This window comes from Harpia harpyja, chromosome 2, assembly GCF_026419915.1.
Source record: "Harpia harpyja isolate bHarHar1 chromosome 2, bHarHar1 primary haplotype, whole genome shotgun sequence".
In the NCBI taxonomy this organism is placed as follows: domain Eukaryota; kingdom Metazoa; phylum Chordata; class Aves; order Accipitriformes; family Accipitridae; genus Harpia; species Harpia harpyja.
Window position 1 is genome coordinate 56,239,115 of NC_068941.1, and position 16,593 is coordinate 56,255,707.

General features: G+C 35.5%; 1 protein-coding gene across 19 annotated transcripts in view; it reads right to left on the reverse strand.

The window, feature by feature from the left end:
* PCM1 (pericentriolar material 1) overlaps window positions 1–16,593 on the reverse strand; it is a 45,908-nt gene that overhangs the window by 7,938 nt on the left and 21,377 nt on the right. For 5 of the 19 annotated variants that reach the window (XM_052779916.1, XM_052779930.1, XM_052779924.1 and 2 more), the window contains 17 exons: window positions 15,128–15,318; window positions 14,382–14,579; window positions 13,235–13,457; window positions 12,970–13,115; window positions 11,809–12,002; window positions 10,403–10,586; window positions 9,381–9,739; window positions 8,674–8,832; window positions 7,823–7,879; window positions 6,461–6,633; window positions 6,248–6,376; window positions 5,538–5,658; window positions 5,090–5,227; window positions 4,710–4,843; window positions 3,487–3,621; window positions 2,752–2,949; window positions 424–483 (listed from right to left, as the gene is read on the reverse strand). In XM_052779916.1, coding sequence (XP_052635876.1) covers window positions 424–483; window positions 2,752–2,949; window positions 3,487–3,621; window positions 4,710–4,843; window positions 5,090–5,227; window positions 5,538–5,658; window positions 6,248–6,376; window positions 6,461–6,633; window positions 7,823–7,879; window positions 8,674–8,832; window positions 9,381–9,739; window positions 10,403–10,586; window positions 11,809–12,002; window positions 12,970–13,115; window positions 13,235–13,457; window positions 14,382–14,579; window positions 15,128–15,318 — 2,799 coding nt within the window. The remainder of the gene's footprint in view (window positions 1–423; window positions 484–2,751; window positions 2,950–3,486; window positions 3,622–4,709; window positions 4,844–5,089; window positions 5,228–5,537; window positions 5,659–6,247; window positions 6,377–6,460; window positions 6,634–7,822; window positions 7,880–8,673; window positions 8,833–9,380; window positions 9,740–10,402; window positions 10,587–11,808; window positions 12,003–12,969; window positions 13,116–13,234; window positions 13,458–14,381; window positions 14,580–15,127; window positions 15,319–16,593) is intronic. The other 14 variants (XM_052779933.1, XM_052779923.1, XM_052779932.1 and 11 more) reach the window with 11 other exon arrangements.

The following is a 16,593-nucleotide window of genomic DNA, read 5'->3' on the forward strand; positions in this document are numbered from 1 at the left end:
GCACTTCTTGAAAGGTTAACAAGATAATATTTTGTAAGAAATGCATCAAATAGTGTTTATGCTGGTAATGGCTCTGCAGCAGAAACAGGAATAAAAACAAAAGCAACCAAGGAACTGGTACCCAAGTCATGTTTACTGAATGCATATAACAAAGACTTATTGATGAAGGCAGATTTTTTAGTAGTCATTTCCTAGACCATCAATTCAAATTAAAAAGGGAAATTATAATTTACTTTGTTACTTTGATAAAGTAAATCACTGAAAATAACAGAAAGGAGATAAACCCCATGATGTTTAATAAATTTACAAACACTAGGAAATGGGCTGCTTACAGATATTGGATTTATATGACAGAAAACAGTTAGACTAAGTGAACTGTGAAATTATCTGAGGAATAAAGACAGTTGAGAAGCATAAACATACTTTGTCCTCATCGACATCTTCAGCAGATGAACAAACATCCACCTGGAGACCTTTTTTTGCCTAGAAGAAACACAAACTGTCTTCAATTCTAAACTGAAATAACTGAAATACTGAACCAAACCAGGGCTTAATGAAAGCCTGGCTGAAATGCCAATCTCACCAAGAATTGCTATCTCAAAACAGCAGTAAGTCACAGGGACTTCTATACTACAAGAGATGTTTACGCAGATGTCTTCAAAATTTTAGAGTTGCAAAACTTTACAAAAAACTGTGCTAGCCCTTTTTATTTAAACAATTATGTTTACATGGGCTAATTCTCCAGTCTGTGGTTGAATCATATTTAACATATAGAATTAGATATACCAGCTCTGGTCAAGACAGAGCGCTGTGTCTTTCAGTGTGGAATCTAAAACCATTTAGCCCACTGGCCTCAAGACAGCCACAAAATCGAGCAAGATCAGATGTGCCTGCATCGGGATCCCAGTCGAAAGCTGTGAGAAGACCATATAGAGATAATTGTGCAAGACTGTACAAAGTAACCAGGACCTAACAGTTCTGGCTCATCTCTGGCTCTGTTGAATCTGAACTGCTGCCACAGCAACAAGGCAAACATTGACCTTAACCCTAATTCTCTGTCTTCCAGGAGAGAAGGAATGTCAGATCTAAGTTGGCTCCATGCATTCTCATAGCAGTGTATGAACCAGTCCTTTATGTAACAAAGATCCAATGAGCAACTTCAGATAAAATAGGAAGTCATGTTCAAATCCTTCTGGATTCAGAGTGTTTCTCTGCCCTCTTTACAAGGCACTCCACAGTCTCTCTCATACTAGCTATATTACTGGTATATCTAAGTTGAACTATCTTGAAATATAGCTGACAATATGCTTAAAACTACTTATAGGATGTTATGACAGATTCACAAAATATCTTCCGTTGACATTTTAAAATGAGTTAAGGGTTTGCTTTGGTATTTGTGTTTCTAAAAGAAAGCTGAAAGGACACTGAATTTGTAACTATACTATACAAGAAGAAACACTGAGATAGATTCCTGACTGATTTAAGTATACGAACATGACCTGTTTTAGTGTTTGTTTTGTAAGCAGTTCATATAACTAAAAAAAGCTACATACCTAAAAACTGCAATACTAAAATTAAAAATGGTGATGCAATGTCTTTAATAATGTAAGTGGTGCGAAAACCAACCAAAACTTGCTTTGTTAGAGCAGAATATGTACTACAGTCTCAAATATTTCTGAAAAGTTTATATATAATTTTACACTCCAAGTCTAGAAAGTGATACTTTCTATATATGCCAACAAGCCAACTATTTGATGACTTCATAGGACTTATTCAAGTCAGGTAAAGATGGTCCTAACTAGGCTACTGCAAGGAAAGCTGACCCCCATATGTCAAAATATTTAGCTGGGATAGAGTTAATTTTCTTCATAGTAGCTTGTATGTGGCTATGTTTTGGATTTGTGCTGAAAACAGTGTTAGTAACACAGGGATGCTTTCATTATTGCTGAGCAGTGCTTACACAGAGCCAAGGCCTTTTCTGCTCCTCACACCACCCCACCAGCGAGTAGGCTGGGGGGTACAAGAAGTTGGAAGGGGACACAGCTGGGACAGCTGACCCCAACTGACCAAAGGGATATTCCAGACCATACGATGTCATGCTCAGCATATAAAGTTGGGGGAAGGAGGAAGGGGGTAACGTTCAGAGTGATGGCGTTTGTCTTCCCAAGTAACACATGATGGAGGCCTGCTTTCCTGGAGATGGCTGAACATTTCCCTGCCAATGGGAAGTAGTGATGAATTCCTTGGTTTGCTTTGCTTGCACACACAGCTTTTGCTTTACCTATTAAACTGTCTTTATCTCAACCCATGAGTTTTCTCACTTTTACCCTTCCAATTCTCTCCCCCATCCCACCAGGGGGAGAGTGAGGAAGTGGCTGAGGTGCTTAGCTGCCTACTGGGGTTAAGCCACAACAACTACTCAATGGCCCCAGATATTAATACTACTTTAACACTTCACTATTCCTTCCTAGGTACACATATAACCATTAAAACACAATTCCTCTGAATTACCAACAACAAACTCTACAAAATTAGATATCCATAACAGACACTCATCTATAATACAGGACATCTCCCTTACCGAGGAAAACTAGTTCATGCTTCTATACAAGCAATACTGTGATTACACAGCAGTAATTATTAAAAAAATCATATACAACATACGAACTAAGGTAATCAAAGTAGTTTAGGAATACAGATATTTAGGAAACTCAGAAAAGCTACATTTTTCAAAAATATAATAAAACAAACCTCTTTAGCATAAGACTGTATCACTTCAGTAGTTTCTATTTTTCTTTTACATCTCTGCTTTACAGAAATACTGTTGTTGTCCAAGTCTTGCATGAGTTTAAAAAAGGCTAATTCATTAAATAATACTTCAGAGATCTCCACAAGAAGATCCTCCCCACAGTCTTTTAATTTCCTACCAGCAAATTTCGCCAGTGAATCCTGTGAAGAGAAATAATTCTTCAGTTTTTGAAACAGGCTTTCAAACTTCAAAGACTAAATATTTTCATATTTCTAATAACTCAAAATTAGTTCGGTATATAATAGCTTGTACCTTTTTTAAAATATGGTTTAGTGTCTTAAACAGGTTTTAATTAGAATCTCTAGTCACATAACACAGAACTTATCAAGTTACTGATTTAAACTCTATGCTTAAAAAAAAAAAAGAAAAAAAAGAGCAGCCTATTGATTTTCAGGAATTTACACAAAATGTCCACGAAGAGCATCACCAGACCTCTCCTTGAAAACAGCCACAGGCAAGAGATACACCTCTCACTATCTGGCAGTTCCAGAAAAGAAGTTCCATGCATGGTAAAGTTTTAATTTTAGGAAACAAGGCTCATGGTTGTATCAAAGCTGAAGGAGAACAGCAGCTATGCTATTGAAGTTGTAAATTATAACTTCAGGGAAGCTGGTTTATCTGTTGCTCATTATCCAAGTTCTAATAGTGTTGCAAAACAACAGTGAAAAACTACTAACCTGAAGTATACTGCCAAGCTGCTTATGAAAGAACTTCACAAATTCTTTACTTTCATCGTTCTGTTGTGTTAGAGTCAAGACCATACGTCTTACTGATGTCAATAATTGAGAAGAACATACTTCATCCATGTGTTCCTAAACAAGTATCACAGAATGAGCTTAGTTACCACTTTAAAAAAAAAAAATTAGCCATCAACTCAAATACCAAAATTCATTTATAAAAAAATCACCTGTCTACTAAAGGAACAGCACTCCATGAACAGGTCCTAACCCATCTCGCAAAACAAACTAGCTGGAACACAGTTATAGCAGATAGCATACCTCACTAATGACTGATCGGCCATGACACACAAAGCTTTATCTCACTTTTCCAACACATTAGTACATGCCATCTTTTAACATTTGAAGAAACGAAGAATCTTTGTATATTGTGGTTGTGTACTCAAGTGTATTAAAGTGTACGTTAAGATATCTACTGCTGTAAGCTTCCTTAAAATTGCAAACAAAACAGAAGTCTTCAGGCACTGAGACTGTGGCATGTCAACAGTATACAGTTTTTAAACTTAGTATCAACCAAGTACCTTATTAAACAAACCTAAGCTTATAAACTGCGCATACTATAAAAGGGAACAGGGACATGACTTAAGCATCTTACAACTTAATCTTCTCTGCTCTTTAACCTTGCAAAGAATGAACTGTGACCATTTCTCATTCTTTAAAGTAGTACATTTCTCTGTATTCACAGAAGTTTACAAGCTCTCAACAACTTTAAAGATATTTGTAAATAGGAGAAAATGCTAAAAATCAACTTACAGAGCTAGTCTTCAAAAACATCTCGTTACATTGTACTTCTGAAATATTTGCTGCCTTTTAGCAAAGAGAACTGAGATAATTTTAATTAAAACTGATAGATACATTCTCAAACATTTCTATTGGATTTGGTCAGCTCCAGATAAAATCTCTGTTCTTCTTGATGTCAAGTCCACCAGCCCTGTGCAATCTGGAAACCTTACCATTTCTTTCTCCTATTAAAAACTCCACTGAATCTTTCTGTTGGAGTATTTAATTCTTACTTCATCCTCAGCAATGTCTGCAACTTAACACATTTATTGGCAGCTGTTGCTAAGATGCAAGTTACCAATTTTAAATAATGTTCTTCTATGCAGTTATGCAGGTCCTTTTCCTATTCTTCTAATTCACACATTATTGACAAGATTTCTTACCTTCAGAAAAGGAATGACCTCTTTCATAATTGCTTTAATCTGCCGGTCAAGCTGCTGAGTATCTATACGAGGACATGGAACAGCAGAAACTTCACTTGACTGTGGCACAGGAAGACATTCACTGGTACCTGGACCTCATTAAAAAAAATGCACATTTAAGTCACTCAACATTACTGTTAAAGAAATACCAATTTCAAAACCATATATTTTCCTTTTTTTTTAACATAAATCATATTTGCTTAAGTATGTAAAGATCCTTTGAAACTTTGCTAAGTTTTCAATATAAACGAAGAGGAAAGGAATTCAGCCAATTAAATGATTCTTGATAATTAGAATAATTATTTTCTAAAACTAAGCAAAATATGTATATATGTGCATACCTTCTAATTTAGCAGCAGAAGCAACCTGAAAATTACTAGAGCAGCCCTCAGAGTCAAGGGTACTTTCAGCTTCAATTTTCATACGCTCATATTCCCTCATCCTAGCCAAAGCTTGATCTAAGTGAATCACTGTGTTGCCTATATTTAGAATAAAAACACCTTTTAATCTAAATAAAAAGTTTTCAATTGATAGACAAGTAAACAATGATAAAAACGAAATCAAAGCCACAAGTTTTGAAATCTATGTATAACTGTAGTTGAATTATAATATTTTGTTGCACACTTTGATCAACTCAAAGTGTTTCACAAGTGGCTAATTTCTCCAAGTGTTGTTTTACAAAACATGTGATTACACACTAAAAATCAAAGAATAGTATACTATTTAAGTGTAAACAATCACAGGCATTTTAGGAAGGAGTAACAACATTTTAAATCACATCATTCCTACCAAGGTCATCAGTGGCAAAGGGTTCAAAATTTGAAGATGTAGACATAGTACTCCCATTGTCTGCATCATTTTGTTCACAATCTTGACATGCTTCTGTAGAAAAGTTCTTGCCAAAAGTTTCCTAAAAAAACACCAAACTGAATACAAAGCAGGAATGCACCATCCTCTCACAGATGTGTCAACAAGCCAGCAATTCTTTTCAGTCACATGCTGTGGTATCAAGACTTGTCGCCGGGCTGCCTGACTGGGGAATAACCTTACTTTAAGGATAGAAATCCAGGTGATTCTACCATGTTTGTTTCAAATACTTCAACTATAAAACATCTAAGAAACTGTACAGAGGCATCAGTGACTCCTTAAATACAAAAAAGCAACATTTTTAGGGGAATCTTGTCATCAGTACTTGCCCTGACATTACTCACAAGAGGATTTTGGCTCTTTTTGAATATCAGTTTCCAGATTTATGCCCCTCTCCATGTTCTATTCCTCCCTGACACATCACTCGTTTCCAGCATCAACAATCCTACCATATTTAATCACTTTGCATTAAGATTATCTTGCATTTCTTTGTTTAGAGAAGCTGTGTAAGTTGATATTAATTTTAGAAAAATTCAATTGCTAGTATAAATATTTCAGTACACAAGCATGCATGTAAATTGAAAAGATACGAAAAGTTGACAGTAAACTAGCTTCTGAACTCAAAAACTTACATCATCTGTAGAAGCAAGGCTTTCACTGGGAGTGAGTTCAGAATTTGATGCCATCCATGTTGCAGAATTGAGTGATTTTGTGCACTTCCCCTTTTCATTGTTCTCAGACAGATGTCTGGTCACTATATCCTGGAAAAGACAGCAAATCTATACTGTAAAAAAGGATCTAAGATTTGTTTGATTCATACACAGGATCAAAAATTTTGTGCATACCTGTAAAGCATATAGAGCCCTTTGCCTCAGGTAATCTGTATTTAGCAGCTGAAGCTCATGGAAAAGTTCAATAAGAAAGTGGGGACGAGACTCATTTTGAGAAATAAGAGTTGCCACTTCAGAATAAATTGTGTCTCGCAAAGCTTCAAACATAGAAAGATCACTACCAGTTTCTGTAGAAAACAAAGGAACTCATTAAGTCCTTGACATGCACGTTACAGGTGCACAAATTGTACCTCTATCATTGTAGATTCCATTATATAGCTGCTTTCTTAAATTTTACTCCTTTCCTGAAGGGCAACAAAGATTTAAACATTCTGAAATAATACTTAATGCAATCCTTTATATATGAAATAAAATATAAAGCATTCATTGGAATAATTTTCTTTACAATTCTGAACAATACCTTCAGAAAGTATTCTTTCTTAAAGAGAATATCGCACACACCACAATGTTGCTTTCAGAATAGGTATTCGACACTGAAAATGGAGGTTTAAGACATTTCAAATGAGACAGCCAAAGGTCTCAAGTTTATGTAATACAAGTAGTCCACACTTTTGCCACACAAGCAACAACATTAGGAAAGCTCTAGACTGAATTCAAGAAAGCCACTCCTTCCCAAGCCTCCCACACAAGCATAAATCTTACACTCTCATACATGTCTAATATCACTTCTGAGGCTCACATAAAACCTCCTACCCTTAAGCCCTATTACATACGTATGAGAAGACAACATGTTCCCTAATAAGTCTCCCATTCCTTTGAAAATTAAGGACTATCCTTGCATCACAACAGTTAAATCATTACATACATACTTTGGCAAGTGTTGAATGGAAAAAAAGTTAAATTTGGAAAACTCAGCTTAGTTTAACAGATGCATATTTGTTAGTATACAAGTTAATGAAGTTATTAGCATATAGAGCAAATGTTACTGTGCAATTTGATTATCTGCAAATAGTTTACCAGTCTTTTTAAGCATAGAGGCAAACTTTTTCAACCTTTAATAAGACACCAGAAATCGCTTCCCTTCCCCATTAATAAAATGCAATAGTAGCTTTTAAATGTATTAAAAATGCCTACTGAAATTATTTTTTGTTGCAGTATCTACCTGCGTATTTTCTATTTGTAATTGTGACTAACCAAGAACATGATAAGCACATTCTCCACAATTATAATTCAAAGTAGTTTGTATCATTGCATTTCATGCAAATTACAAGTAACTTCTCTTGCCTTGTTCATAGAGAAGGTGGTGCAATAGTACTAATTTTGAACATCTGCTAAACAGTCTGAGTTATAGGACCCAAGCTAAAGAAACAAAAAAAGTAATAGGACATCGTTGAAGCTAAGCAGTGAATGCATTACCTGGCACTTCAATGCATGCATTTCTGTTAGACTGCTGCAGAATTCTCCTAGCATGCGCTGTAGGAAAGTGGGGATAGACAGTGATAAACACAAAAATGCGCACCAGAAATAAAGACAGGGTCTATACAAAACAGCAGGAGGAAGACTACTTAGTCATCCAAACCACATCAAAGCTGCTTATTGTGAAAACTTAACTGTAGAAGTTTATTTCATATACCAATAAACAGCTCTTAGTGTGGACACAGCTACATTGACAAAGCTGTACATTGTGCTACAATGACTAAAATTTCTGCATCTTTCAAACAAAACAAAGATACCGGCAGAACCTAAAAAGACACAGAAGAGAACATTTTTTTATGATCTAGACGCAAGAAAAGCAGTGCAGATGGCAAAAATGTAAGGGTTTATGTGATGTTATAAGATTGAATTTGAATGATATTTGATAGAGCTCCTTTAAGCATGAATAGAAAGAAAACATGTATGCAATATATGATGTAGTTTAAACGCTAAACAAGTTTCATCTGTTGTGCAGTTACTTTCCATAAAAACACCAACAAATGGGTGAGGTTTCTGGTTGGCTAGGTTTTTGTTTTACAGTAACAGGTTTGTTTCTAAGTTATTGTAATCAAGTACCTAATCTACAGAAAACACCCAAAAGCAATCAATACCCAACTTTTTACCCACTTTTATGTTTACAGCACGCTTAGAAATTAAAAAGCAAAATCCACATGCTAAATATACAGTATTGTCTTCTTGTCATAATACACTTTTAAATACACCAGCTACTAAGTGTGGAGGTCCTTTACTCAGAGAAGTTCACAAAATAATTACTGACATTCAGAAAAGAATACCTGAAGACATTTCTGTAGATCTACTGTATTTAATTATTTTTTCCAATTGTTCCCGATTCCTTTTGCTGAACACCTTTGCATGAACAACCTCTTCAGAGTGTCTGCTTTTATTGCTCTTGCAGGGTTCACACACACTAGAAGCACTTGCACTTTCATAACCTAATGGGAGGGAATGAAAAGGAAGAAATAAAAAAAAAAATAGTTTACAAAGTGTTTTATTACTTTTAAAAATTTGTTCAAGGGCAATTTCAAACATGCAAAACACCAATGAAGTTTCCTAGCCAAAAATTTTCCTCTGTACGCTGAAGCCATACAGTAGCACTAAATCCTCAGTGGCTGCAACAGTAGTATACATGCTGGTACTGTCCCTCTCTTCTCATTCAGTATTTTACTGAAGCACATCTTTCAGCAAGTCATCCAGTTTGAACATGAAGACATAATGAAAAGGAAGATCCTCCTGGTACCTTATTCCAAATCTTAGTGTATCTGCATCCACGATCCATTCAAATCATGATGTCCTAGTCAGTTATGCCTTTTATTTACTGAAATACTAAAAAACCTTATGTAGTTATGTAAAATGAATTCATATTTCAATAACTTATTTTCATTCTTATAGGTACCATTTATGGAGAGTAAATTCTCTGGAATATAATGATTATAATCCAAGTTGAGTTTGCCATGGTATCTAAGATTACTTTACAACCTACCAGTATTTTTAATTCTGCCTTTTAGCTGAGAAGAACTCTTCCTCTTATTCTTCGATTTGGGTGTTTTATCTTTTGATGCCAAGCTTGCTTGCGCTGATGCTTTTCTAGATTTAAATGTCTTTGTCACAGTAGTTGGGTCTACAGGATCAGGCATGCTACTAAAACTCTCCAAAGACTCTTCATCAAACTCTCTTCTCCTGCTCATATCAGACTGATTTTTATGACCAGAAGCAATGTTTTGTACTGAAACTGCAAAACCTGATTTCAGCTGAGACTGATCATCTTTTTTCAGTTCCTGGCTATCATTAAGCCAAGTTGCTCTTTTTTCCATTTCTTCTTCAGGTTGTCTATGACTCCTTCTGTCAGAAAGAAAGAAAGAAAGACAGACCACAATATATCATAACCTAGTCTCTCAGATAGAAACAGCATGCATTACCAGGCAAAACAGCTTTATACATAATGCTAGTTATCTGCCCTAGCTACTTAGTCATCAACTGAACATTGGGGGGGGGGGGGGGGGGGGGGAATCTAGTGAGAACCCTTCCAAATGGAAAATGGAAGACATCTGAAGAAATTCACATTTATCACCAATTTCAACCTGAACATACTTATGCATATATTGCTGCATTTAAATAGTACTATAGGACAAAACATTTCTTAAAACATTCATTACAATCTACTGCAGCACAGAAAATAAGCATTCACTGAAATTACATCCTATAGTTATTCAGTTTCAAAAAAACATGGAAATGAAATCTTCCTCCACTTACAAAAAGTATCACAAAACCACTCCAACACTATATTTGATCTTAAAATATTCATGAAATGATACGTTAGTTAATATACAGAAAAGCAGAAAACTTTACTGAAAAAAGTAAAAAAATTAAACTGGAAACTGCAGAAGTAAAGGTCATCTTGTAATCCTATTACAGTAAATTCCCCAAAAGAATGATGAAATCCCACAAGCCCCAGAAAAGGGAGGAAAAATTATTAAAGGAGAGTTGCACTGTGACATTAAATACCTTTGTTTTTCTGCTCCATTAGAGGAACTGCTTTCAAAAGGTTTGGGGAATGCCATATACTCAGTTTTCCCAGAAGCATTATGATCTAGAGGATGTTCTTGCTGCTGCGGCTCACTGCTGTGTGGGGACATACTGTGTGCAAAATCTCCAAAACCAGAAGGGAACACTGGATTATAGTTAATACCTACAAAATAAACAAAAGAGTCAGAAGATACTACCTCATTTATCTGTGTGATAAAAGTCAAATTTGAGACGTATTGTGTGGCAACATAAAATTATGAAGCAAAAAAATACAGTGGGGAAGTAAGCAAAAACTGTTTTCATCCTGAAAGCACTGCAATAATCAGAATTTCTCTTACACACAGGTTTCAAACATTTCTGGATACTACACATGCCACTACAATCCCATCAGTGGGGAGATGAAGGTACTTCAAGAAACCTCAGTAAAGAGCTCCTACAACTGAAGGTAAAAATGACATCAGTTCCAAAAAAGGCAGAGTTCTTTCTGCATGAAGACTTTATCAATACTTCAACTACCATCAAATTGACCAGAAAATTCCAACAGTAAAGTTGGAATATGAAACTCGTAGGGCCAAAAAAGTCATAAATTCATAATACTTATTTTAACTTCAGAAACTTTATAGTAGTGGCAAATTGAACATAACTATTCTTCCATGCAGGTTCCATATAATTTAAAATATATTCTTAAACAGAAAACAGACTTTAGAATCTGAAAGCTACAATCTAGGTCTATGCCTATTTCCTTGTTTCCTGAAAAGGATGAAATATATTAAGACAGCTTTAACAACTTTTAATGATACAGTAAAATACCTACATTTTTTTCCATTTCAAATTCAACAGTAGAAGTAGACTTGGTAATGAGATTAGGAACACTGTATCCAAGTCAACAGTTACTCTATACCTCTGATGGGAACAAAAATTAGGAACATGCTCCATTTACAGGCATTTAAAACAAAAACGAGTGCTGGAAGTTCTAAGAAAAAGAAATAATTACCAAGTGCCACCTTAAAATTAGAGGGTTCGCTTAGTCAGAACACTATTAAATGATTGCTGAAGGTATGCAAAAGCTTCAGACGTTACTTTTCACACACTGGATGAAGAATATTTAAAATGTTAACTTTATGGAGTGGGTATTTTCAAGTATAACCAACTTATAGAGAAAGTCTTGCTTTTTATACTGAAGTCAAAATATACAGTTGCTCAGCAATAAACATTAAGAAACTCCTGCTAGAATAATATGGACTTGTGCAAGTACTGTTTAAGACCATTTCAATATAAAGGAAATGTCACAGAGTTTCAACAAATTCATATTAAGAATTCAATTAAATGAGGGAACAGAAATTTTTGAAATTCGTGTTACTTTTCACACCTGTAGTAATACTCACCTGGAGCAAAGGAAGAAAAATTAGTAAATCCTGGTATGTTAAACAGGTTCACAGGTTGTGGAGGAAAGCTGAATGGACAGAAAACAGGAGATGGAGGTGGTGGTGCACTACTGCCTCTCTCCTTTCTTGATGGCTTCTCTTGACACTGTTGTTGTTCTTGCTGGCGCATAAGATCATTTAACATTTGTTTCAACCTTGAAAACAAGTTAAAATAAGCACTTTGGCGGGGGGGGAAGGAATGCTAAGGGAAGGCTGTAAATTTTTACTCAAGTAATTTGAGATTCATACTATTTCACCTGCTCCATGTAATGTACGTAAAGAACTGCTAGTAAAAAAATAAGCCTCAAAGAAAGAAGAACAACTTGTATTTAATCCTGAGCAACAGACAGGAACAGTTTTATAACCAACCACTCTGTACTAGCCATCACATTTACAGAAGTTAAACATCTTTGCAAGAACAACAAAAAATTGACTAGATACTAAAAAAAATAAGCAGGCTGAAAAGGAAACTTAATTAGAAACAACTGAAGATACAAAATATTTGCAGAAGTGTCACTAAAACTACTTCAAAATATTATGAGGCCAGTAACTATATACCAATTGCCAAATACAAAACAGAGATAAAGAGCTTGAACTTTAATACAATGAATTAAAATGACTATTATATTTTTTTTTTTTAAAAAAAGATGATTGTTCAGAAGGTAAAAGTGGTACATCCAAATGGAGAATAAGTAAGCATAACTTCTGACTGACAACACTAAGAAAGGACAAAAAGCTTTTCCACCATCTTTCCATAACCATTAGAATCCAGAATCTTGCCAGGTAGTCTAGCAAAGACTACAGACATAAAAGCATATTCAAGGAAAGCAAGTCTAAACCAAAAAAGCCAAATAAAGCTATCACAACAGATTTTTGGAAGTGATGCCAACTTTTGGTTCTCTTCACTAAAGATTACTCAAAAAGAACAATCTCAAAGGCATTAAAGCAGTGGTCAAAAAACCCAACCAAAAATGCTGTATACAATTTCAAAAGCTTGTAATCAACTCAGAAGTTCAATAGTCTCATACTTAACCATTATCTGTAATCTTTTATTCACATAACCATGTTCTCTGTTACTGAAACATTTCAAATTCCAGTCAAACACTCATAAAGTCAACAAACCTTTGGACGTTATTCTGCTGCCAAGTCAGTTGAGTGTAACACTGGTTTAATTGATGCATAATAAGATGTACTTGTGAGGATGCAACATTATTGGGCATCATACTGTAAGGGCCTGTAAGCAAAGTTTGTAGTAGACAAGAGAGGGTCTGTGGAAAGAAAACACATGACAGTGACCAAATTACCACAATCAGAAGTTACTGCTGGAAAGATTTTGGAGGGCGGAAGACAAGGTAAGAATAGCAAAATAACTGCTCTTCAGATCTACCTGCTGATCCTGCATCAAAGTTTGACAAATGCTGACACTAAATTCATGCTGTTTCTTCAACTGATTGATCTGCTCTTGCCATTGTTCCTTTTCTTCCACATATGAAAGTTCAGACATCCACCGAAGGTTTTCCTGACGTCGCATACTTATGTTTTGCTGTTGCCTGGCCTTAGACAATGGCCGGTAATTCCCATCTGCTGAAAGAGGACGGCAATTTTTCCACCTGGGTAGGGAGAAAAGGAAGAATGAGGCAAAAGCTGACATTCCAAACAACTTCTTCTAATGATACTTCCATTACCCAAATTGTTTCAGTTGTACATCCAACAACTCACTTGTCACAGTGCCAGCTAATCACCCACGCAATTTTGTCAGTCCAACGTTATGCTAAACAAATGGAAAATAACAGCCACCCAACTGGCAACACCTGTCAAAAAAGAATTACTAAGGATGCTTCTGGATCTTGTTTTTAGTATCGTCCATTGCTGATATATAGTATGTAGTCAGATGAAAATAGAAGCCACCAACATAATATGCTAAGAATTAAGAGGCCCAGCTCCTGACTAGAAGGCCACTATCTACTAAAATTACTTTGGTATCAAAAACAGAGGAAATCAATTGAAGATATATACATTATTTTCAACATGACATCTTCATTCAGTCACACAAAGCTTATTAAGGAAATCAATCAGGTAAGTAAGAGTTAAAAATATTCATGTCAATTAAAAAAATCTAATCAGAAATAGTTTTCAAAGTTGCAAAAGCCAACAATTTGAAAGCAAAAATTTCAGAGTTAGTTTAATTGTCTGAATTACTTTTTTTGAAGAGATTGATCAATATCATGGCAAAAATTTTATACAGGTTATCTTTTAAGCTGATAAAAAAACATGGGAACATAAGGAGCTTCTGCAACACAGCTGGAGAGCTCAAACATTTAATATGACTGAAAACAGAAGAAATAATCAAATTAGTTATACGCATTGCAGCTACAGAGACTCAGACAAGAAAGCGCCACTACACACAGCTCCCTAGCAAGCAGAAAGAAATTTAACTTTGCTGTAAAAGGATGCCTTGTAGTTAATGCAATGCTTCTTCCACCCCTTCCAAATATACTCTGACAAGCATCAGATCAACAAGTAATGCCACTAACCTATCCTTGTTTTCTTTAACAAAATATGCATTATCTGGTATGTTGTTATTGGGATACATAGAGAAACTGTCATTCAAACTTGACGCATCTTCTTCCTCTTCTTCTGCCTGACCAACTGCATCAGAGAGATAACCGTCTTCATCTCCATTCTCCTCCTCTAGTGCACACTGGGTAGAACCTCCCCAGGTAGCCATTGTCCTAGTGAACATTGCGGGGGGGACAACAAAAAAAAAAAGGGGGGGGGGGGTGTTTGGGAAGGGAAGAGTATTTGTTTTTTTAGTTTATGACAAATTATTAAAACAATTTGTTGACAATTACAAGTCTGTCTATCTTCCATTAATCAAGCTGCACCAAAATTAATTTAAACATCTCACCAATGCAAAATGAAACTAGTATTCTTCTGATACGGGCACAGTTAAATAAAATTACTGTTTTGGAAAGTTATTACTTTACTATTGTTATAAATGGTGTAGAGATGAAGAAAAATTACTCTGAGCAGTTGGCATTTTTCACACATTCTCCACTCCTTAGGTGGTTTATCACCATTTATGGAGTAGGGGAGACTAAATACACTGGGAAGACCCATAAAACTGGCAAGTTGCCAACTAACAGTCACTTTAGAAGTCATGAAATTAATGTACTGCTCTGTTACATCATGACATTCAGTGCTCAGATGAAAACAGGAAACTGCCCCAAGACTGACATCTCACTAAACAACAGAAGCATCCACTGACTCGTGTTCTTACTTTTCAGTCCTACTCTGCTGTGGAGTACGCTGAGCTTCTGATCCTTCACTTTTAACAGATGCAGCAACAGTAGATATTGTTTCTGCGAGCTCTCTCCTCCTCTGATGTTCAGCCATTAGAGCTTCAAGTTGCTTTCTCCTCTGTCGCAATTCTTCTCTTAAAATCTCATGTCTTCTCATCTCAGACCATAACTGTTTGCAGTAAAATGGAAGACATTAGAACATAAACAAAAAACATACAATCTAAACTAAAGCACATTAAAATTTCAATATTTGATACTACACTGATAATTTTTTGTTCAGGCATTGGTATTATACTGTAACTGAAGCCACACCACAGAAAGCTGCAAAATATATCCCATATTTACGATTTATCCCAAATACTGCAAAATCTAAGAAGGTAATTAAACATTACAGGACAGAATTTTTTAAGAAAAACAGCGCGTGTGTCACTTAACACTGTTTTTATCACATAATTTACGCATTATTAGTTAGCTCTTTAAATAGCATGACAGAATATGACCCTCTGGAGAAATCTGAAATTGTGTTATCAACGAAATAATTGGCAAAGTAGAGGACACAACAACAGAAACTTCAAGTTGTAGTGTATGTTTGAACAAGACTTAAGGAAGCCATGATTTACAACAGAGCACATAAAGGGAAAGGTACAGGTAGGAAGAGGCCTTTATCCACCTTAAATTAGATACAGTGAAAGCAAAAATGGCAACATACTTTCACAAACACAGAAACAGCACAACATAAAAGCCTAACATACAGAAACAATTGTGTAAGTGAACTAGACTGGAAAATGCAGACTTAAGAGAGACAGGCAAGTGACAACGTACTCAAACCTGAAAGCAACCAAACTAGTTGGTGGTGCTGGAGCCAAGACGTTTTCCAACAAAAAATCCATACATATTTTGATAATTAATAACCCAACCTGTTTGTAGAGTGTTAGCAACTGCATCAGCACATTCATTTTAGAAACAGTTTCTTTTTAGCAGGAAGAATTCAGACCTTTTATTTAGTGAAGAGAGACAAGTTGTCCTATTATGCTTATTTGGAAGATGCCAAAGTTCTGAAATTCTCCTCTTGGAGAAGGAAAATTTGGCTTTCAGTGACAACAGTACAGGCATTGCCCAATCAGCCTCGCCTAAACTGTTGAAGGAAAATTTACAAGAATGCTGACGCAAATCTCAGAGAAAAGTCTATTAAAAAAGGTATTTTTCAGATATTTGTTTCTGATGTCTAGTCTAGCCAGGAAACACTTTTCATCACTGTCCTGGTTTCAGCTAGGATAGAGTTAATTTTCTTCCTAGTAGCTGGTATAGTGTTATGTTTTGGGTTCAGTATGAGAAGAATGTTGATAATACTGATGTTTTCAGTTAGTCTAAATATTACTTAACAACAAGTCAAGGATTTTTCAGCTTCTCATGCCCAGCCAGCAAGAAGGCTGGAGGGGCACAA